This window comes from Lithobates pipiens, unplaced genomic scaffold, assembly GCF_037356315.1.
Source record: "Lithobates pipiens isolate NorthernLeopardFrog02 unplaced genomic scaffold, aLitPip1_a1.2 Scaffold_19, whole genome shotgun sequence".
In the NCBI taxonomy this organism is placed as follows: domain Eukaryota; kingdom Metazoa; phylum Chordata; class Amphibia; order Anura; family Ranidae; genus Lithobates; species Lithobates pipiens.
In genome coordinates, this window is record NW_027507764.1 from 48,696,227 (window position 1) to 48,718,514 (window position 22,288).

The 22,288-nt window shown below is 41.6% G+C and overlaps 1 protein-coding gene across 1 annotated transcript in view; it reads left to right on the forward strand.

Moving 5' to 3' along the window:
• The window catches only part of THSD7A (thrombospondin type 1 domain containing 7A), a 443,828-nt gene extending 423,030 nt beyond the window's left edge, over positions 1-20,798 (forward strand). The window contains exon 29 of the mRNA XM_077490719.1: positions 11,092-20,798. Within this exon, the coding sequence (XP_077346845.1) occupies positions 11,092-11,176 (85 nt within the window). The 3' untranslated portion in view covers positions 11,177-20,798. The remainder of the gene's footprint in view (positions 1-11,091) is intronic.
• Positions 20,799-22,288: the final 1,490 nt, after the last annotated feature.

The following is a 22,288-nucleotide window of genomic DNA, read 5'->3' on the forward strand; positions in this document are numbered from 1 at the left end:
AGAACAAAGCGGACCTCTCCTTGCTCCTCATCAGCTGGCATCTCCAACCCCACTAGACCTTCAGTCCTCTCTGAAACCTGCTCTGAGAGGAATGAAGGTGTAGAATTAGGTGTGTCACAGCCAAGTGCTTCCGGGAACTCTGCTAGTGGTACATCCACGTCCGATTCTAGCAGGCAAATGTCCCTGCCCCAGCTGCTGGACCGGCGAAAGAAGTTCACTCCCAGCCATCCACATGCCCAGCGGTTGAATGCTAGCTTGGCTAAATTGCTAGCACTTCAACTGTTGCCTTTTCAGTTGGTAGACTCGGCCCCCTTCCGTGAGTTTGTACAATGTGCAGTTCCTCAGTGGCAGGTCCCCAAACGCCACTTTTTCTCACGGAAGGCGATTCCGGCTCTCTACCGGCATGTGGAAGGCAATATCCTTGCCTCGCTGGACAGGGCGGTCAGCGGTAAGGTGCATATTACTGCTGACTCATGGTCCAGCAGGCATGGACAGGGACGTTACCTGTCTTTCACGGCCCATTGGGTCACTCTTCTGGCAGCTGGGAAGGATGCAGGACAAGGTGCAGTAGTGTTGGAGGTTGTTCCGCCACAACGCCTCCAAAATGCTACTATTGGTTGTGACACACCTCTCTCCTCCACCCGCTCCTCTTCTTCTTCCTCCATGGCCTCTTCCAGTGCTCTGTCCTCAGAACCAGCGGTGCTCCGTAGGCGTTCCAGGGGCTACGCAAGTACGCAGGCAAAACGATGCCATGCCGTGCTTGCGCTGGTTTGTTTGGGGGACAAGAGCCACACTGGGGCGGATGTTTTGTCAGCTCTGCAGGGGCAGGCCGAGAGGTGGTTGATGCCACGCCAGCTTAAGCCAGGAATGGTGGTTTGCGACAATGGCACCAACCTCCTCTCCGCCCTCCGACAGGGATAACTGACCCATGTGCCCTGTGTAGCTCACGTCCTTAACCTGGTGGTGCAGCGGTTCTTGGGCAGGTACCCCGGTTTACAGGATGTCCTGAAGCAGGCCAGGAAACTCTGTGTGCATTTCCGCCGATCATTTAATGCCTGTGCTCGGCTGGCTGAGCTCCAAAAGGAGTTGAACCTGCCCAAGAACCGCCTTATATGTGACATGCCCACCAGGTGGAACTCAACATTGGCCATGCTGCAGCGGCTGCACACGCAGCAGAGGGCCATCAATGAGTACCTGTGCGACTACGGCACCAGGACAGGGTCAGGGGAGCTCGGTTTTTTCTCACCACGCCAGTGGGGCATGATCAGTGATGCATGCACTGTCCTGTCACCGTTTGAGGAGGCCACAAGGATGGTGAGCAGTGACAGTGCATGCATCAGTGACACTGTACCTCTTGTCCACCTCTTGGAGCATACGTTGCGTGGAATAATGGACAGGGCACTTGAGGCAGAACAGAGGCAGGAAGAGGAGGACTTCCTTGCCTCTCAAGGCCCCCTTTATCCAGGCAGTGTTCCTGCTGTGCCACCCATCACACAGGAAGAGGATGAGGAGGAGGAAGAGGAGGAGGAGGATGATTGTGTCAGCATGGAGGTGGAGGCTGGCACTCAGCATCAGCAGCAGCAGTCTTATAGGGATGATATACAGTCCCAAGAAGCACGTGGACTTGTACGTGGCTGGGAGGAGGTAGCTGCGGATCATGTTGTCCTTAGTGACCCAGAGGACTCCGGACTGAATGCCTCAGCTAACCTACGCTGCATGGCCTCCCTGATCCTGCAAAGCCTGCGGAAGGATCCTCGTATTCTTCGGATCAAGGAGAGGGACCATTACTGGCTGGCCACTCTCCTTGATCCACGGTACAAGGGTAAGGTTGCCGACCTTATCTTGCCATCGCAGAGGGAGCAGAGGATGAGACATCTCCGGGAGGCCTTGCAGAAAGGTCTGTGCAACGCGTTCCCAGAGACTGGGAGGTTTCAAACTCCTGGTCCTGGACAACGTGTTGCTGAGGCATCGGTCAGAAGGAGCGGTGGAGAAGGTGGCCTTCTGACTGATGCTTTCAGACAATTTTTTAGTCCGCAGCCCCAAGGTATGATCGGTTCCAGCAACCATCGCCAGCGTCTGATTTACATGGTGCAGGAATACCTAGGGGCAAGGTCAGACTTGGACACCTTTCCCACCGAAAATCCTCTGGCTTACTGGGTCTTGAGGATGGATCACTGGCCAGAGCTTGCACAGTATGCAATTGAGCTACTGGCCTGTCCTGCATCCAGCGTTCTTTCGGAACGCACCTTCAGTGCTGCTGGTGGCTTTGTTACCGATCACAGGGTGCGCCTGTCCACCGAATCAGTTGATCGACTGACCTTCATTAAGATGAATCAGTCTTGGATCACCCACAGCTACCAAGCACCTGAAGCTGATGTAACCGAATCATTTTTTTTTAAATATCACATCCCTTCAAGACTGCCTATGCTGATGCTGAGTGACTGTCCTGTTATGTTGATTGTCTATCCTCTTCCTCCTCCGCTGATATGTTGGAAGAACATTTCTGGTTCTGGGTGATGCCATCAGCCCAATTTTTCTGCCCCTGTTTAACAGGGGCGTTTAATTACAATTTTTGATGCAATGCTTTGCAGCAGGGCTAATTCCTGCAATAAAACTAGAGTATATGGGAGAGGTTGCAGTGTGGTGGCACCAGCACCAGTGCCTAAGGCCCAATTTTTCTGCCCCTGTTTAACAGGGACATGTAATTACAATTCTTGATATAATATTTCACAGGAGGGCCCCTTTCCTGTGCCCACCCAGAGTAACTGTGAGGACTTATAGTGTTGTGGCACCAGCACCACAACCACCAAAGGTAAATTTTTCTACCACTGTTCAACAATGGCATGTAATTACAATTCTTGATATAATCGTTCACAGCAGGGCGCTCCAGGGCCCACCAAGAGTCACTTTGAGGGCTTACAATGTTGTGGCAAAACCAACACCTTGTTCCGCCATTTCTGCAGAGCATATAGGGCAGGCCCCTACTTTCAAACATCCAACTTACAAACATCTCCTACTTGTAAATGGAAGGAGACAACAGCAAGTGAGATGAAAAAAGATGGACGACAAAACAAATTATACAGGGGTGATAACCCTTCCCATGTTTTCCGAAAAGCTTAAAAATAGATTTTTTGACTGGAGCTACACTTTAAAAATGTACCAGTTGAAAATTACAAACAGATTCAACTTAACGCAACAAACCTACACAGTCCCTGTCTTGTTTGCACCGCCTGTATACTGCTGTTCTGAGTATATAGGGCCTGGGGGCCACACACATTTCCTTTTTTTAATATGGGTACGGGGTTCCCCTTAATATGCGTACAAGACCTAAAGGGGTTGGTAATGGGCAGGGAGGGTTACCCATGCCATTTTTCTCAATGGTTTTCAACCATATTGCAGGAACCAGATATAACATTAAAACCGCAAGCAGTTTTCAATTATGTTATTTCTGTTTAATGTCATTTTGTGCAGGGACTGTTCTAAACACGGGAAACACGTGGCACTTCACAGGCATACTATAGACACCCCCCAGGCACCATATTTAAAGGAATATTTCACTTTTTTTTTTCACTTTAATCATCATTAAAATCAGTGCTCCCGCCAAAACGGCCATTTTTAAAAACATTTTAGGCATTGACCCATGTCCCCTGGGGCAGGAGCCAGGTCCCCAAACCCTTTTAAGGACAGTATCTTGCATATTAGCCGTTAAAATTAGCACTTTTCATTTCGAACGTTCGAGTCCCATAGACTTCAATGGGGTTCTAAAGTTCGTACGAATTTGGGGTCCGTTCGAAAGTTCTCATCCCTAGTGCCAACACTTTACGCAGAGCTTTACAATATAAAAGGGAGACAATACCGTTATAATACAATAAAATATAAGAGGATTAAGAGGGCCATGCTCAGAAGAGCTTACAATCTAATAGCATATACAGTGTGACATAAAATATTGCAACAACCGCTTTGCAATAGCATAATATAATGACTTTGAGCGCAGTAGGGCCCCATTCCCACATTGCACTGCTTTGAAAAAAAAAAAATCTTGCAGGCTACGTTGACTGCATTTTTTCAATTTAAGTGCATCTACACCCAGTAGCAAAAAATGTAACATACAGTAAATGCAGCGCTGCTTTTTCCGTATATCTGTTCGGAATTTGCATATTCCTTGCAAGTCGCCTCACTACCTATTAGTGCAGACTTTGATAGTTACTTTGAAAACATGTAATGTGTTGCAGATTACCGGTCCTTCGATGTGGTGGCTCCATAAGGCTACATTCACATGGCCACACACAGCTGTGAGCTTGTGACCCCAAAAATAATAATAACAATAATAATTATTATTATTAATTATTATTAACTATTATGTCTCCCTATTGTAAAGCACAGTGCAAACGGTTGGCACTATACAGATCCTGTATTATAATAATAATAATAATAATAATTAGTAGTTCAGGAGTTGTTCATGCTTCTCTCGGAGCGGAGACTCAGAATGTGCTGACACCAAAGGCAGCCAGGCAATTTACATTTTCATATAGTGGTCAGCGATGGAAGCTACAAGAGTACTATGAAAGCCAAATATGTGTGTGCTCATTCTAGTCTGCTTTGGGTCTAACAAGAAAAAAATAGCAGTCAACCTGTACAACATTGCCATCAGCAGGCTTTAATTGGGTACTGCACCAAACATCATCGGTGAAAAAAACAAAAAAACAAACAAAAGATGTGCAAATCCCAATTAACAAAATTGATAATTTAACACCTTGTGAATGAAAATTTCAAGTGGCATAAAAACAAATATACCAGTGTGTATATATAAAAGCAAAATGAGAAAACTACACAGTGCCTTGAAAAAGTATTCATACCCCTTGACATTTTCCACACTTTGTCATGTTAACTGAAAACATAAATGTATTTTATTGGGATTTTATGTGATAGACCAACACAAAGTGGCACATAATTGTGAAGGGGAAGGAAAATGATTTTCAATTTTTTTCACAAATAAATATGTGAAAAGTGTGACGTGCATTTGTATTCAGCCCCCTTTACTCTGATACCCCTAACTAAAATCTAGTGGAACCAATTGCCTTCAGAAGTCACCTAATTAATAATTAGAGTCCACCTGTGTGTAATTTAATCTCAGTATAAACACAGCTGTTCTGTGAGGCCCTCAGGGGTTTGTTAGAGAACCTTAGTGAACAATCAGCATCATGAAGGTCAAGGAACACACCAGACAGGTCAGGGATAAAGTTGTGGAGATGTTTAAAGCAGGGTTAGGTTATAAAAAAATATTCCAAGCTTTGGACATCTCACAGAGCTCTGTTCAATCCATCATCCAAAAATGGAAAGGGTATGGCACAACTGCAAACCTACCAAGACATGGCCGTCCACCTAAACTGACAGGCCGGGCAAGGAGAGCATTCATCAGAGAAGCAGCCAAGAGGTCCATGGTAACTCTGTAGGAGCTGCAGAGATCCACAGCTCAGGTGGGAGAATCTGTCCACAGGACAACTAATAGTCGTCCACAAATCTGGCCTTTATGGAAGAGTGGCAAGAAGAAAGCCATTGTTGAAAAAAAGCCATAAGAAGTCCCCTTTGCAGTTTGCGAGAAGTCATGTGGGGGATACAGCAAACATGTGGAAGAAGGTGCTCTGGTCAGATGAGACCAAAATGTAACTTTCTGGCCTAAAAGCAAAACGTTATGTGAGGCAGAAAACAAACACTGCACATCACCCTGAACACACCATCCCCACCGTGAAACATGGTGGTGGCAGCATCATGTTGTGGGGATGCTTTTCTTCAGCAGGGACAGGGAAGCTGGTCAGAGTTGATGGGAAGATGGATGGAGCCAAATACAGGGCAATATTAGAAGAAAACCTGTTAGAGTCTGCAAAAGATTTGAGACTGAGGTGGAGGTTCACCTTCCAGCAGGACAACGACCCTAAACATACAGCCAGAGCAACAATGGAATGGTTTAGATCAAAGCATATTCATGTGTTGGAATGGCCCAGTCAAAGTCCAGACCTAAATCCAATTGAGAATCTGTGGCAAGACTTGAAAATTGCTGTTCACAGACGCTCTCCATCCAATCTGCAAAGAAGAATGGGCAAAAAAAAGCTGGTAGAGACATCCCCAAAAAGCTATAAATTCAGTGAAAGGAGGTTCTACAAAGTATTGACTCAGGGGGGCTGAATACAAATGCACCCCACATTTTTCACATATTTATTTGTAAAAAATATTGAAAACCATTTATCATTTTCCTTCCACTTTACAATTATGTGCCACTTTGTGTTGGTCTATCACATAAAATCCCAATAAAATACATTTATGTTTTTGATTGTAACAAGACAAAAAGTGGAAAATTTCAGGGGTATGAATACTTTTCCAAGGCACTGTTTATCGTACAGATGCAAGACTTCCCAGGCAGGTTAAGGGCATCCGGCCAGCACGGTATTTGAAGGAATTTTGCATGTTTAATGTTTCACCTTAAGCATTAATAAAAATGCCGCTCCTTCAAATGGAATGAAAAAAAAAAATCTCTAGTTTAGTACATGTCCCCCAAAGCAGTTCCCAGCCCACCGTGCCATGTGTTTGACAACTAGGGCCAGTTTTTATCTTTAGAGGGGCTAGACTGTGGCCAGTGGGAGCAGAAAATGTCCTGGCAGAAGGAATAATGCCCCATCACTGGTGTCAGTGTCAGGAATTATGCTCCATTGTTAATATCAGTGGGAGGAATAGTGCCCCAAGGGCTGGATAAAGGCAAGCAAAGGGTTTGGAGACCACTGGTCTAGAAAATGGTCTTTACAGTTTAACATTTGGCTCCCTTTGACTTTGTGGGGTTCAGATTCAGCACCTGAACTTTATTAATGATCAGCTCAAACTGAACACAGGTACAGTTAGGGCCATAAATATTTGGACAGTGACACAATTTTCGCAAGTTGGGCTCTGCATGCCACCGCATTGGATTTGAAATGAAACCTCTACAACAGAATTCAAGTGCAGATTGTAACGTTTAATTTGAAGGGTTGAACAAAAATACCTGATAGAAAATGTAGGAATTGTACACATTTCTTTACAAACACTCCACATTTTAGGAGCTCAAAAGTAATTGGACAAATAAACATAACCCAAACAAAATATTTATTTATTCAATATTTTGTTGCAAATCCTTTGGAGGCAATCACTGCCTTAAGTCTGGAACCCATGGACATCACCAAACGCTGGGTTTCCTCCTTCTTAATGCTTTGCCAGGCCTTTCCAGCCGCAGCCTTCAGGTCTTGCTTGTTTGTGGGTCTTTCTGTCTTAAGTCTGGATTTGAGCAAGTGAAATGCATGCTCAATTGGGTTAAGATCTGGTGATTGACTTGGCCATTGCAGAATGTTCCACTTTTTTGCACTCATGAACTCCTGGGTAGCTTTGGCTGTATGCTTGGGGTCATTGTCCATCTGTACTATGAAGCGCCGTCTGATCAACTTTGCACCATTTGGCTGAATCTGGGCTGAAAGTATATCCCGGTACACTTCAGAATTCATCCGGCTACTCTTGTCTGCTGTTATGTCATCAATAAACACAAGTGACCCAGTGCCATTGAAAGCCATGCATGCCCATGCCATCACGTTGCCTCCACCATGTTTTACAGAGGATGTGGTGTGCCTTGGATCATGTGCCGTTCCCTTTCTTCTCCAAACTTTTTTCTTCCCATCATTCTGGTACAGGTTGATCTTTGTCTCATCTGTCCATAGAATACATTTCCAGAACTGAGCTGGCTTCTTGAGGTGTTTTTGGGCAAATTTAACTCTGGCCTGTCTATTTTTGGAATTGATGAATGGTTTGCATCTACATGTGAACCCTTTGTATTTACTTTCATGGAGTCTTCTCTTTACTGTTGACTTAGAGACAGATACACCTACTTCCCTGTGAGTGTTCTGGACTTCAGTTGATGTTGTGAACGGGTTCTTCTTCACCAAAGAAAGTATGCGGCGATCATCCACCACTGTTGTCTTCCATGGACGCCCAGCCCTTTTTGAGTTCCCAAGCTCACCAGTCAATTCCTTTTTTCTCAGAATGTACCCGACTGTTGATTTTGCTACTCCAAGCATGTCTGCTATCTCTCTGATGGATTTTTTCTTTTTTTTCAGCCTCAGGATGTTCTGCTTCACCTCAATTGAGAGTTCCTTTGACCGCATGTTGTCTGGTCACAGCAACAGCTTCCAAATGCAAAACCACACACCTGGAATCAACCCCAGACCTTTTAACTACTTAATTGATTACAGGTTAACGAGGGAGACGCCTTCAGAGTTAATTGCAGCCCTTAGAGTCCATTGTCCAATTACTTTTGGTCCCTTGAAAAAGAGGAGGCTATGCATTACAGAGCTATGATTCCTAAACCCTTTCTCCGATTTGGATGTGGAAACTCTCATATTGCAGCTGGGAGTGTGCACTTTCAGCCCATATTATATATATAATTGTATTTCTGAACATGTTTTTGTAAACAGCTAAAATAACAAAACTTGTGTCACTGTCCAAATATTTATGGCCCTAACTGTATGTTCAGATCATCACTATCCATCAATAGGACTAACATATTGATGGCCATGTATCTTCTTGAACATCTTCTTGAACATAAAGTATACCTAAAAGTATATCTAAAAGCAATAGCTTATAAATCATTATTTTCATAACAGTTATTCCATAAGGTTTTGAAAATGTGACCATGCACATTAGGCTTTTAGATCCATATTTTAAGAGCAGCAGGCATAAAAAAAATGTCCAAAAGGTGTGTTCGGAGAGGAGCTTATGATTTACTTTTGTAATGCTCCTAAATGCACCTGAATGCACACAAATGGTTGCAAATGTATTCCAGTGGCTAAATGACTATTCTGGCAGTTTAGAATGAGTTTATGCTCATACGATTCTAAACTCCATACACCTGTAAACTCCAAAAATTCCATAATTAGGCACCAATACAAGTATTTTTATGCTTGATTTTACAGCCATTTCCTGGCAGAAACATACAACGTAGACAGGAGTACTCATTCACACAGGCATATGAATATTTTCTACATGGAACACAGGTTCTTGCTGGGGGTAGCAGAAGATCCTCTGCAAAATATGTGCCTAAAATACGTGCATTGAGACATCTGCAATTTTTCTTTCATTCCAATGACTGATATAATTCATCTTTCCTTTTTTTCTTCTTTTTTCTTTCCTTCTCTTCTTTCTTTCCTTCTTTTTTTCCCCTTCTTTTCTTTCCTTTTTCCCATTTTTTTCTCTTCTTTTCTTTGCTTTTCTTTTTCCTTTTCTTTTCCTTTCCTTCACTTTTTTTTTCTTTTATTCTCTTTTTCTTTTCTTTCCTTCTCATCTAGTAAGCTCCATATTGTATACCTACCTAATGTAGGTTTTTTTTTTACTCATTTTGTGCCCTTTTTCTTTTCTTTTTTTTTGTTTCTTCTTTTTTCCTTTTCTTTTTATTTCCCTTTTTCTTTCCTTTTTTTTACCCCCTTTTTTTCCATTTTCTTTCCTTTTTTTCTTCCTTACTTTCATTTACATGCCTTGAGACATCTACAATTCTTCTTTCATTACAGTGACTGACTATTCATCTTTCCTTTCTTTCCTTCCTTTTTTCTTTCTTTCTTTCTTTCTTTCTTTCTTTCTTTCTTTCTTTCTTTCCTTCTTTTGTTTCCCCTTCTCTTTCCTTTGTTTTCCTTTTCTTTCCTTTTTCTTTTTTTTTCTTTTCTTTTCTTTTTCCTTTCTTTCCTTCTCATCTAGTAAGCCTCATAGTAAGTCTTGTACCTACCTATGTAGGGTTTTTTACTCTTTGCTCACTCATTTTGTTTTCCTTCTTTTCTTTCATTTTCTTTTTATTTCACTTCTTTTCTTAACTCTATTTTTTTTCCCCTTCTTTTCTGTACTTTTTTCTTTTCTTATTCTTTTCTTTCCTTTTCTTTTTTTTCATTTTTCTCTTTCTTTTTTTTCTTTTATTCTTTTTCCTTTTCTTTCCTTCTCATCTAGTAAGCCTAATATATTGTACCTACCTATGTAAGGTTATTTACTCTTTGCTCACTCTTTCTGTATCTTGCTACAACTGTCTTTTTTTGAGTATAGGAAATAACGCTCAAAATTTTGCAATGATTAGTAGCAAACCAAGTTAACAATTCAGAGAGTCATGGGTAATAATTAAAAAATCTGACAACAAACAAAATATCAACAGATTATTACTTTTTTTGTAAACTAGGATGTGAAACAAAATCTAATAAAGTAAAATAATAGCCTAGATTGTAAGCGCCAATGAGCAAGGCCCTCTGATTCCTTCTGTATTGAATTGTAGTGTAACTGTACTCTCTGCCCTCATGTTGTAAAGTGCTGTGCAAATTGTTGGCGCTATATAAATCCTGTATAATAATAATAATAGCCACCTAAATTCGGGCTGGAAAACAAAATCTACAGATAGGCTCCCCTGCACTTTCTTCAAGGATTAAATGCATGTTAGGTTAAGTGCCGGTTCACACCGGGGCGGCCTGTCAGGCGACTTAGCCTCCTGACAAGTCACGTTTCATGCAGTGCCAAGGAACGGTTCTAATGGGAGCGACTCGAGTGGCTCCGACTTAGAAAAAGGTTCCTGTACTACTTGGAGGGCAACTTCGGAGTGGCTTGCATTGATGTTGTTTTGCAAGCCGCACTGTGTGGGGCGGCTTCAGAGTTGGATGACTTTGAAGCTGCCCCAGTGTGAACCGGCACTTAGAGCAATTTTTCAGCATTAGGGCCACGTTGTATCATTCACAAATATTTGTGGGTGGAAAAAAATCTATTTTGTAAAACATCCATAAGCATACAGTACATGTAAAATCTGCACATAAGTTCTGTGCAGCCCTGGGCGCAGCTTGTCCTACTTTTTTTTTTGCACAGCTAAAGGCAATGCAAATTTTTTCCTATAAGGCTGCATTTAGACATGCACAAAACTATATGTTGTACACAACTTAACCCATTTTTATCTGCACGTGTGAATGAGCCCTAATATGCCAGTATGTATGAAACCTTAATAAAATAATCTTTCATTGTTAAATAAAAAAAAAAATGTCTCCTTCATTTTTTTTATTATAGTAAGAAGCCAAAGAAACCACCAAGAAGGCAAAACAACCGCCTGAAACCGCTAACCTTGGCTTACGACGGAGATGCGGACATGTAAAAAAAAAAAAAACTTGTGCAAAACCTGGAAAAGCAAAATATACATTCCATCTGTTGCATATCAGAAATGATCAGACAAGGACAAAGTGTCAATGTTCAGAGAAGAAAAGGACATCTTTAAGGAAAAAGGAAAGGATACTTTGATTATAAAGGAACGGGCAGTAATATGGCGGAATGCTAAAGCACAGTTCTCACTGCTACTACATTGGACGGTCTTGAACCCGAGGACTTGATCGTGAAGTGAAAACCATCTCACTGTAATTATAAACACAAACAGACCTGAAATAAAACAGGCATCCTAACCTTCTCTAACCAATACTCACGAACTTGCGCCATGCGATCAGCCACCGACCGAACAAATGATAATCTCCTGCTTGTCCTCGGAATTAATTAGGTTTGCTGTAAATAATACAATATAAAGACGTTCAGTATTCAGATAGTTTACAAAATACATATTCCACCTGACTTCAATATGGGACCACAATTCGGGTCACTCTCCTATGCCACGGTACACGTCAATAAAAGTGTCCTGTAATGCAGTATTTTATATTATCTCTGACCAATTACCCACTTGTAAATTGGACCATGTTTTTACTTTCTCTAACTCTCCTAATGTTGCCTACATCATTTTTTTGCTGTATGTAAGGCAAGAATTGCACTATATTAGTGCAGCATGATATGCACTTAACTAGTATTGCCATAGAAAATGCCTCTTTTCATAAGGGATGGTGTCTTGTGCTAGAAGTATCACGTAGACATTTAAAGCAGAATTAAATAATTTTTTTTTTTTTTTTTTAATGCAAAGACCCAGAAATTGCAAGTTAAACATTTTGCATGGATTCATACGTGAAAATATAGGTTACCTTTTGCATTAGCCATATTTTGTATTGTCCATGGTTTATGCCAATTTAGAGAAAGGTGTGAAAATTCTACGACCTTTAGGCTGTGCAGCTTGCAAATTTCTAACCAAGAGGTCATAGAGAAAATCAGGTTATTCATATTTCATATTGTCCATAGTTTATATTATCCATATGCCGTCTTGTAGAGGCTCTTCCGCAACATTAGCAGGATGTTCTCAGGAGGGACACGAAACTGGAATGCAGTAGGGAAGTTCTCCATTCTCTCTCGTTTTCTTATCAGCCGCTTTGTTACTTATTTTAAATGCTGTCAATCAAAAGAGAAGGCAGAACACAGGGTAGAACTGGGAGGATCCACAGTTTGGGGAGTACTAGTCTTTGTCCCTTATGCCAAATTCGGTGAAGGTGTGAAACGTCTACAAACTCTGAACTGTGCAGCCTGCAGAGCTCAAGCTAAGAGGTCATAGAGAAAATCAGGTCCTGCTCTAGGTCTGAAGGCATGTAAAGTCTATGACGTGTGGGCTGGGTAGCTTGCAAAGCTTAAGCCAAAAGGTTATAGAGAATTTCGGGTCCTGCTCTAGGCCTGAAGGAATGGGAAATCTATGACCTCTGGGCTGTGCAGCCTGCAAAGCTTAAACCTAAGGGTCATAGAGAGTTTCAGGTCCTGTTCTAGGCCATAGAGTGTGGAAACAACCTCTGGGCTCATGCCATGTCAAGAGGTCATAGAGAAAATCAGGTCTTGCTCTACGTCTGAAGGCATGTAAAGTCTATGACGTGTGGGCTGGGTAGCTTGCAAAGCTCAAGCCAAAAGGTTATAGAGAATTTCGGGTCCTGCTCTAGGCCTGAAGGAATGGGAAATCTATGACCTCTGGGCTGTGCAGCCTGCAAAGCTTAAACCTAAGGGTCATAGAGAGTTTCAGGTCCTGTTCTAGGCCATAGAGTGTGGAAACAACCTCTGGGCTTATGCCATGTCAAGAGGTTATAGAGAAAATCAAGTCCTGCTCTAGGCCTAAAGGCGTGGAAAGTCTACAACTTCAGGGCTATGCAGCTTGCAAAGCTCAAGCCAATGGGTCAGAGAGAATTCCAGGTTCTGCCCTAGGCCTGAAGCTTTGGAAAGTCTATGACCTCTGAGCTGTGCAGCTTGCAAAGTTCAAGCCAAGAGGTAATAGAGAATCCCAGTTCATGCTCTAGTCCTGAAGGCATGGAAAGATTACAACCTCTGGGCTGTGCAGCCTGCAAAGGTCACGCTTAGGGTCATAGAGAATCTCAGGTCCTGTTCTAGGCCTTAGGGTGTGGAAAGTCAACAACCTCTGGGCTCATGCCATGCCAAGAGGTCATAGAGAAAATCAAACCCTGCTTTAGGCCTAAATGGGTGGAAAGTCTATGACTTCTGGGATGTGCAGCCTGAAAAGCTCAAGCCAACGGGTCATGGAGAATTCCAGGTCCTGCCCTAGGTCTGAAGGTTTTGGAACATCTATGACCTCTGAGCTGTGCAGCTTGCAAAGTTCAAGCCAAGAGGTCATAGAGAGTCCCAGGTCATGCTCTAGTCCTGAAGGTGTGGAAAGGTTACAACCTCTGGTCTGTGCAGCTTGCAAAGCTCAAGCAAGAGGTCATAGAGGATCCAAGGTCCTGCTCTAGGCCTGAAATTGTGGAAAATCTATGACCTCTCGCTGGGCAGCCTGCAAACTCAAGCCTAAAGGTCATAGAGAATCTCAGGTCCCGCTCTAGGCCCACAAAGCAGATGAGAGAACTTTTGGAATAGCCACAAAACACTTAGCTGTGTATTTTTAGAAAATGTGCAGAGCTATTTATTCTGTATAACTGCATGCTCTGAGCGAATGGGGGCAAAATGGAACGTTACAAGGCTACTTTCTCTCCAAGTCAAATGTTATTTATGTATTTATTTCGCATTTATATCCTAATTTCATTTTAAATTGTTATTTTTATAAAAAAAAAAACATGTTAAGAACCATTACAGTAAAAAAATTCATTAGAGGAGGGTACCACGTTTCTATTCAATTTGGACAGAAAATATAATTTGATATAGCCCCCATTCCAACAGAACAAATAGAGATGCAGCTTGACAGGACGAATAGCCGTGCGAGTGTGCAGTCATGCACTAAATTTCATTTGCAATTTCAGAGTTTTTGCATTAAAAAACAAACAAAAAAAACAACTTATGTTCTGCTTTAAGAGAAATAAAAAAAAGTGTTGAAAACCAGGATGAGAGTAGAGTTTCTGTACCGGGGTCAATAATGTGTATATACAATAGCCATTTTCTAGTTAGAACTTGTGTCTCTTGTTTTGGAACCCCCCCCCACCCGTCCATCCCTCCTTATTTATACTTAACTTATTTTCATGATGTATTCTTGAAAAATGTGTCTGTACAGTTCGTAAATAGATAGGCACACCATACAGAGAAAGCTTGTATATGAGCCCAGGACTTTTTGATAATGATATCATTAATACTTTTTTTTTTTAATATGATGCAAGAGCCAAATATTGCTAAGAAGGGAAATCAACAGCTATTGCTCCGTGAATTTACGTATCCTGAAAGAAACCACACAAAAAGTCCTAAAACTTAAACAAAAAACTCAAATTATTATTCATTTTAAAATCTTGTAGTTAGAAATTGTTTTTTTTTTTTTGTTTGATTAGGGGAACCCATTTTAATTTTTTTTTTGGCCTGTTGAATGTAAATAAAGGGAACTTTTTAGAAAACACCCCATCCCTTGTGCCAGGGAAATTCTTTATAATCCGACCTTGGCTGCAAGATTCCTACAATAGTGTAAAAAATATAAAAAAAAGGGCACCACCATCTGAGTGTAGCAATTTATTTGAAAAGCATAAAAAATGATATATATGCATTCACATATAGAAGTTAAAAACAGGCACAAGAGGGATGATGTGCCTGTTTTTAACGTCTATATATCATTCAATATGCTTTTTAGATAAGTTGCTACACTCAGATGGTGGTGAACTTTGTTTATACTTAAAGGGGTTGTAAAGGTTCGTTTTTATTTTCTAAATAGGTTCCTTTAAGCTAGTGCATTGTTGGCTCACTTATCTTTTCCTTCCATTTCCCTTCTAAATGTTTTTTTCTTTGTTTTCTTTGTCTGAATGTCTCACTTCCTGTTCCTCCTCAGTAAAGCTGTTCTGGCTGACTAAACACCGCTCAGATGATGGTGTGAAGTTTACTGAGGAGAAACCGGAAGTGAGATATTCAGACAAAGAAAAAAAAACATTTAGAAGGGAAATCGAAGGAAAAGGTAAGTGAACCAACAATGCACTAGCTTAAAGGAACCTATGTAGAAAATAAAAAAATTAACCTTTACAGCCCCTTTAAGTTCCACCTAACCAAAAACCCTGTTCCTTATGATCAGCTGAAGCCAATCAACGAATACTGGGTGGGGCTCTCCTAAACCCCACCAGGGCAGTGGACGAAGGAACCTAATGGCCACACATCCTCCTCCTAGACCTAGACAGCCATGTTGATATATTTCAATAACCTGAGATTATTAACCGTAAAGTAGAGCTATCTTCTCCAATAAACTCATAAATCCTAGGTGCCCCACCACTGGCCCTTGGACATTTATTGAATGGCCTTAGAAGGGTTTATATGCGGTGAAGGAAAAAATTCTTGAGATGGTTTGGTTTATTTCTTTCACGCCCTAATTTTTATTTTATTTTTGTGCTGTCCATCCCTGTTCTTTGTATGTTTTTTTTTTTTCCTCCAAACTTTATAATGGATTTTGCTGGAAGAAATATCAAATTATTTTAAGGGGGATATATGAATGTGGAAGCATTGATTTTCAGAGGATCTGTAATAGCAGTGATCTCTGGCAGTCTCATGTAACAAGTCTTTGGTCTGTGACTTGCTCCTGAACTAGGTCTCCAGCATCTCCTGTAGAATGTCCGCAGTCCCTGGCCATCTCTTGTCGCATGCCCGTTCTTTGGCCCTCTCCTGTTGTGTGTCTGCATTCTATGGCAGCTTTCTGTAACATTTATTTTTACTGAAAATTAGGTGTGTGTCAGGTCACCTAGAGCCCAGGTGACAGATGCACACCGTAGGGCTTAAGAGTGCACCGCAAGGTTGTGGACCCTACGGCTGACTGCTGCAGACGGGGGACAGATCCCACTGGGGTAAGAGCGTAAGATTCCCTGGGGCGCGGAGTCTAAGAGCCAGCAAGTGTTCACCAGCGCCTCTGGTGGTGAGGATGGACTTGGCTGCAACTGGCTCCAGGTCGCGACCCCCAGGGTCCCCCAGCTCACACCCACAGTAGGCAACAGGAGGATAGGGATGGTGAGAGACAAAGCCAAGGTCGGGGCCACAAGCAGACAAGAATAGTCGGGTACACGCCAAAAGGTCAGGATCACAGGCAAACAGGGATAGTCAAGACACGCCAAAGTCGGTAACGGAAAACAGTAGCAGAGCACACGGCAGGAAACAGGAAGCTAACACACAAAGGTTGATCAGCAGGATAGGCTAGCAGTGCACAGGTTAATATAGAGTTGTCTGATAGGAGCTAGGGTGGAGCCATGCCAGAGGATGGATATAAAAGCAGTCAGGTGAGGGTCGGCTGGTCTCTAGAAATGAACACATGCAGATAGGTAAGCAGACGAACTCTATTGCATAACCATGACAGTGTGCCCCTTTGAGAATATGAGGCCTGCTATTCCATGTAAGTAGACCATGCGAATAATGGTAAAAGAGGCTTTAAGCCAAGCCAAGAAGGGCTTGAAGCACTGGTTTTGAAACAGAACTGCCGATTGTCCTTAACACTGATCCTTCCACAAATGTGCAGAGGTGGCAAGAAGGGGGACACAAACCAGGAAAAAGCAGATGTTGAGACTTGGTGCTGGGCCCCCCTTACCCAGTTGCCCTAGGCACTGACTAAGTGTGCAAATAGGAACATTTTTGATGCGTATATCTTATTTAAGCTAAAAGTCCACCACTAGTACAATATATAGGCATTCATCCCCACATGTGAATACGTGAGTCCAAAAAGATTTATGCATCCAAACAAAAGTCCCAAATTCAATAAAGAAATTGACTCCAAATCAGAGGTGACTCTAAAAAAATCTTCATCCTAACAGTGTCAATTTTCCACTTTAAGGAAGCCACCCCTCAGCTCCATCACCATATGCTCTACTGAACACGCTTAGCGAAGTCAGTATGCACTTGTGTATATGAGAGCCAACATGGAGCAGAATAACCCTCCTCCTGTATGGAAAATTATTAATTTAGGCTCCAATATACTGAAGAAAAAGAACACAAAAAAACACATAGTTTAAAACTGCAAACTAAAATGTTATTAAAATACTCAGCAAGCTCACAAAGATATAAAAACAAGAGCGCTTGTAATAAGATAAAGCTGGTCCCAGGACTCAGGCGGGCCGCTTTCTGGTATCGGAATGCATGGTGATATCACGAACACCAGCTCCGCCTTATGTGTTTCGTCAAATATTAAGCCTTCTGATAATTCTTAATGACATTGGCTGTCCCCACAATAAAAATAGGTGCATCTACAAGAGGGGAAATAAGGAAATCACTTCTGAAAATCCCTGCATCAGTTTCTTTTTCTTTGTGCATGCTATACATAACTATACATGATACGTGATCTCTTAATATTTGTGTTGGTTTATAACAAGAAAACAAAACATTTTTAAATTCTTATACTGTTCTTTTGGCTTTTAATACAGTGATCTTAAAATGATGACAAGAAATTATTTGCAGAATTATCCAAAGCTAAAGACTGCACTCTAAGTTATAATTATTCATCTTTTGTAGACACTACATGTATTTTCTATTGATTATGGCCTGTCTAGTCAAAAAAATGTTGCATATGAAAAGGGGCATAACTACGAATCATAATCTCTGCCTTGTTGTGCCCTTCTATTACCCCCCTGTTATTGATCCCTCTTTTCACGAAGGCAAGAGCTACAAGGGGATGTATTTTGAGTTGGCGGAGTGCTTCTTTAGAAGTCAGCAGCACAGCACTTGCCACTCAATTCTTACATACCATGCTGCATACAGAAACAGCAAAGAAAAACATAATTCAGATTTTATTTTTCTACTTTCACTCTAGATAGCTTTTCATTTTTTATTTGCATGGAGATCACCTTCATATTTTAGGATACTTCTACGCGGCTGATACAGTTGGTGCGGGTCGATTTGTAATTACCAATACAATGGAGTAACTTAAAAAAAAATGTATTGGAAAAATCTGAAGCATTGCTTCTAATCTTTCAAAAATAATATTTCATCAAAAAGGGGCGGACATAAATTGCATATTTAACTTGTAGGGTGTGTATAGCTCAAATGTTTGTTTTGGATAGAGTAAGGAAGGGTAAAGCCCCTATTGGCCTATTTTTTGCAGTCGGTGTGTGTACTTTGCAAAAGTTTCCCTCACTTTTTGTCCTGGAGGATCAAAGCATATTGGGAGGAAGTTGTCCGAAATGGGGGGGGGGAGAGTTAATCTTAGACAGTTGTCACCAGAAAATTTGGGTGATCCGATGACAACTCCAAAATTGTTCACATTGTGATCTTGCTGGCCACTGTCAGAGAGAGAAAGAAAGTGAGAACAGACAGCAACAAAAACAAATGTCTAATGCTGCTTACACACGGCCGGAGTTTCTGATGGAAACAGTCCGATGGAAGCTTTTCATCAGATTTTCCGATCGTGTGTGTATGCCCATCGGTCTTTTTCTGTCGGCATTTCCGACTGTCTTTAGATTGAGAGCCTGTTCTTAATTTTTCTCGACGGAAAACCTTTCTATCTGATTTTTCGTTCGTGTGTATGCAATTTCCGACACGCAAAATTCAGACGCATGCTCGGAAACAATTTGACGCGTGCTCGGAGGCATTAAACTTCCCTTTTATAGTGCCGTCGAACATGTTGTATGTTGCAGTGTTATTGACCGTCGGAATTTGGTGTGACCATGTGTAGGCAAGACAGTTTGAGCGAAATTCAATCCGAATTCCGACGGGGAAAACCATCAGAGCTTTTTCCGACGAGAATTCCGATCGTGTGTACGCAACATAATAGGACAGCCACACCAAGTCCAAAAAATCCAATAATACTTGTGTTAGTTTATTACAAGAAAACGGAAAACAGCCAACATGTTTCCAGCCTCCTAACCCCATACACTTTTTTGAGAAGAAGAGAGAATTCTTTGAGCCTCCAAAACGCATTTTATTTTCTGTTTTCTTGTTCTAAACTAACGCCAGTATTAGCCCTTGTACACACGGTCGGGCATTCTGCCAACCAAATCTGTTGGATTTTGTCCGACGGATTTTGTCCGACGGATTGTGTCCGAAACTGTTGCATACACACGGTCGGACCAAGTTGTCGGAAAATCCGATCGTTCAGAAGGTGATGACGTAATTTCATTACGATGGGATTACGTTCACGCTAGTAGCCAATAGCTTTGGTGTAGGAATTTGATCTGAGCATGCGTGGCACTTTGTCCGATCGGAATTCTCTACACATGATCGGAGTATGTCCGATTGGACCAGTTTGTCGGAAAATATTTCCAACAAGTTGGAAAATTGGGTCCGACGGATATTCCAACGGAATCAGTCTGATGCATACCACACACAGTCGGATTATCCGACAACACGGTCCGATAGGACACATTCCGATGGATTCTCCGACCGTGTGTACAAGGGCTTACATTTTATTTTTATTTCCTTGGTCTGGTGCTCTCATTGGAATTTCTGTACCTAAATTCCAAACGCTGGGTCCCCTGGTTAAGGTGTACCCTGTTTGTGATGACAGCAGCCTCACCCAATCCATAGGAATGCAATTGACCTTTGCATAAATTATTGATAAGTCAAATCCAGCGCCTTATTCATAGTTCTAGCAATACAAACTTGCCAGAGGGTCTAACTCTTCCCCACTCCATTCAAAACAGTAAGGCTGGGTTCACACCACAGCGATGCGGGAACGCCGCGAATCCGCGGCGTTTTCCCGCATCGCATGACTCCCGCCGGCAGTTCACACTGCCCTATGCGAACGGCTGGGAGTGTCAATGAAATGTTAATGACACCCCCAGATCCGTCCGCATATCGCAGTGCGATCTGCAGACTCGCACAGGAATCGGATCGCATGGTGTGAACACCCATGCGATCCGATTCTGTTGCGGACCAAAAAAAGGGTCCCGTGCGAGTTTGCTGCGGGAGCGATGCGAATTCAGCCATACTATCTGTATGGCTGAACTCGCATCGCTACAGAGATCGGATGTGATTTGCACTGCAGTGCGGTGTGAATCACATCCGGATCTCCCCCCGCAGCAGTGTGAACCCGGCCTAAAAAAGAGTTTTATGTTTACATACACATTATTCAACAGGCAATCTGAAAATGTTATTTTTTTTGTAATATATATATATATATATATATATATATATATATATATCCCCTTTCAACATACAATTTCAGTTGATGGTGAATTCCACAGGAGGTGAAGTATTTCCTCTGCCTACTTTCATTTACTTGAATGTGTATTTCATAGTGTATGATGCCTCCTGCCTACAGAATGTTTATTTTTATTTGTTTTTGTTAATTTGTAAATTATGTAATCTTTGATTTTATTTTTTGTACATTTCTTTTTTTTTTTTACCACAAACAAATGTTTTAAAAAAATTGTGTTTGTCATTCAGTTTATACAAAAGGCAAGTGAAAGTGTAATTTCCTTTTTATATCCATGTTACTTGCAAATAACTCATGTACAGTAATGCTGGCAATAAAGATCAATACATATTTACCTTCTGGGTTTTTTGCTTATTTTTTATAAATTTTTTGGTTAATATTATGTGTTATGAACTTACATTGGTTAGAAAAACAGCTTAGTTTAAACATAAAAGCTAAGGTCAAGAATACAGGAACACAACCTCAAACTAACATGAGGTAAGTTCAAAACTATAAAAACATGGGTATCGCCATTTGGGACATTATATGAGGTGTGTACAATTGGCCGATGAAATTGACAAATATAAATACAATAAAAACATTTATTGCAGGAATTATCACACGTGAAAGAGTAGCATAAAACAAAGGCAAAGCCGATACAATTTTGCACACGGTTAAAGATTGCATTACATATGAAATACATAATATCTAATATCCCCGACGCGTTTCGCGAGATGTGACTCGCTCATCAGGGGTTGGTGCATGTAGGATATATCTGAATATTAATGACCAAACAGGTAATGTAACACATGAATAAAAATTGGCCAAATGGTAAGAGGGGCTTTACAGAGAAAGAAAGGACCCCCTACTCACCAATCGGCAAGGCCTGTGGCCACACTCACCGAGGATGGCAGCAATAAATGCTTGGGAAGGGAGCTGAGAGAGCGGATCCAACCAAAAATCCCAGACCAAGGAATAGCGGGAAGGTAAAAATGGCATGGGTAGAAGTGAGTGATCTTGGAGGTCCTAGATAATCCGTTCAGTTGTCAATTATAATATAATACAATATGTATATATATTCAAACATTGCTAAATTGGCAAAATAATCATGAAGTATATAATGGAATGCATGTATATACCAAACTGTTGCGATGGTAGGATGGATAATAAGGCCAAGGAGGAATGTGCGCAAAACTGCATATATGTGAAAAGGGATGTCAGAAAAGGCAAAAAAGGGAAATATGAGAAAGTGTGAATATAAAAAAAATATTTTCTGTAATAAATGTTTTTATTGTATTTATATTTGTCAATTTCATCGGCCAATTGTGCACACATCATATAAAGTCCCAAAGGGCGATACCCATGTTTTTAGGGATGGAGGGATTTGGGTTGTTGTAGAAACAAGGATTCGGTGCAAAGAAAAAAGGGGGGTAGAGGGAGTGGGACTTTGTGTGAAGCACGTAGTGGCAACTGAATGAATAGGTGGATATATAAAAAAGATATTTATTGGTACATAACATTGCTAAATACACGTAATATACTGTGAGGGGGTTAGGTCGGTAGTGGGTGTGTGTGACCCCCTGGATGGGTTCACAACACAAAGTCAGGCACAGCAGACAGCGGTGTAGGTGAAAAAACAAAAGATCCGGTTTATTTAGGCTACATGCAGTGATACATATAACAGCCAAACAAAATAAAACAAGAAAATAAATCCTGGTCAGCTTGACCTCTAACTACACACGTAGACTCCCTGTCTAACAACTGGGTGCAGCCTTGTGCTGCCCCAGTCCCTGTCTCTATTGTAGGGGTTTGCCACACAGGCGTTAACTCACCGCACAGAACAGA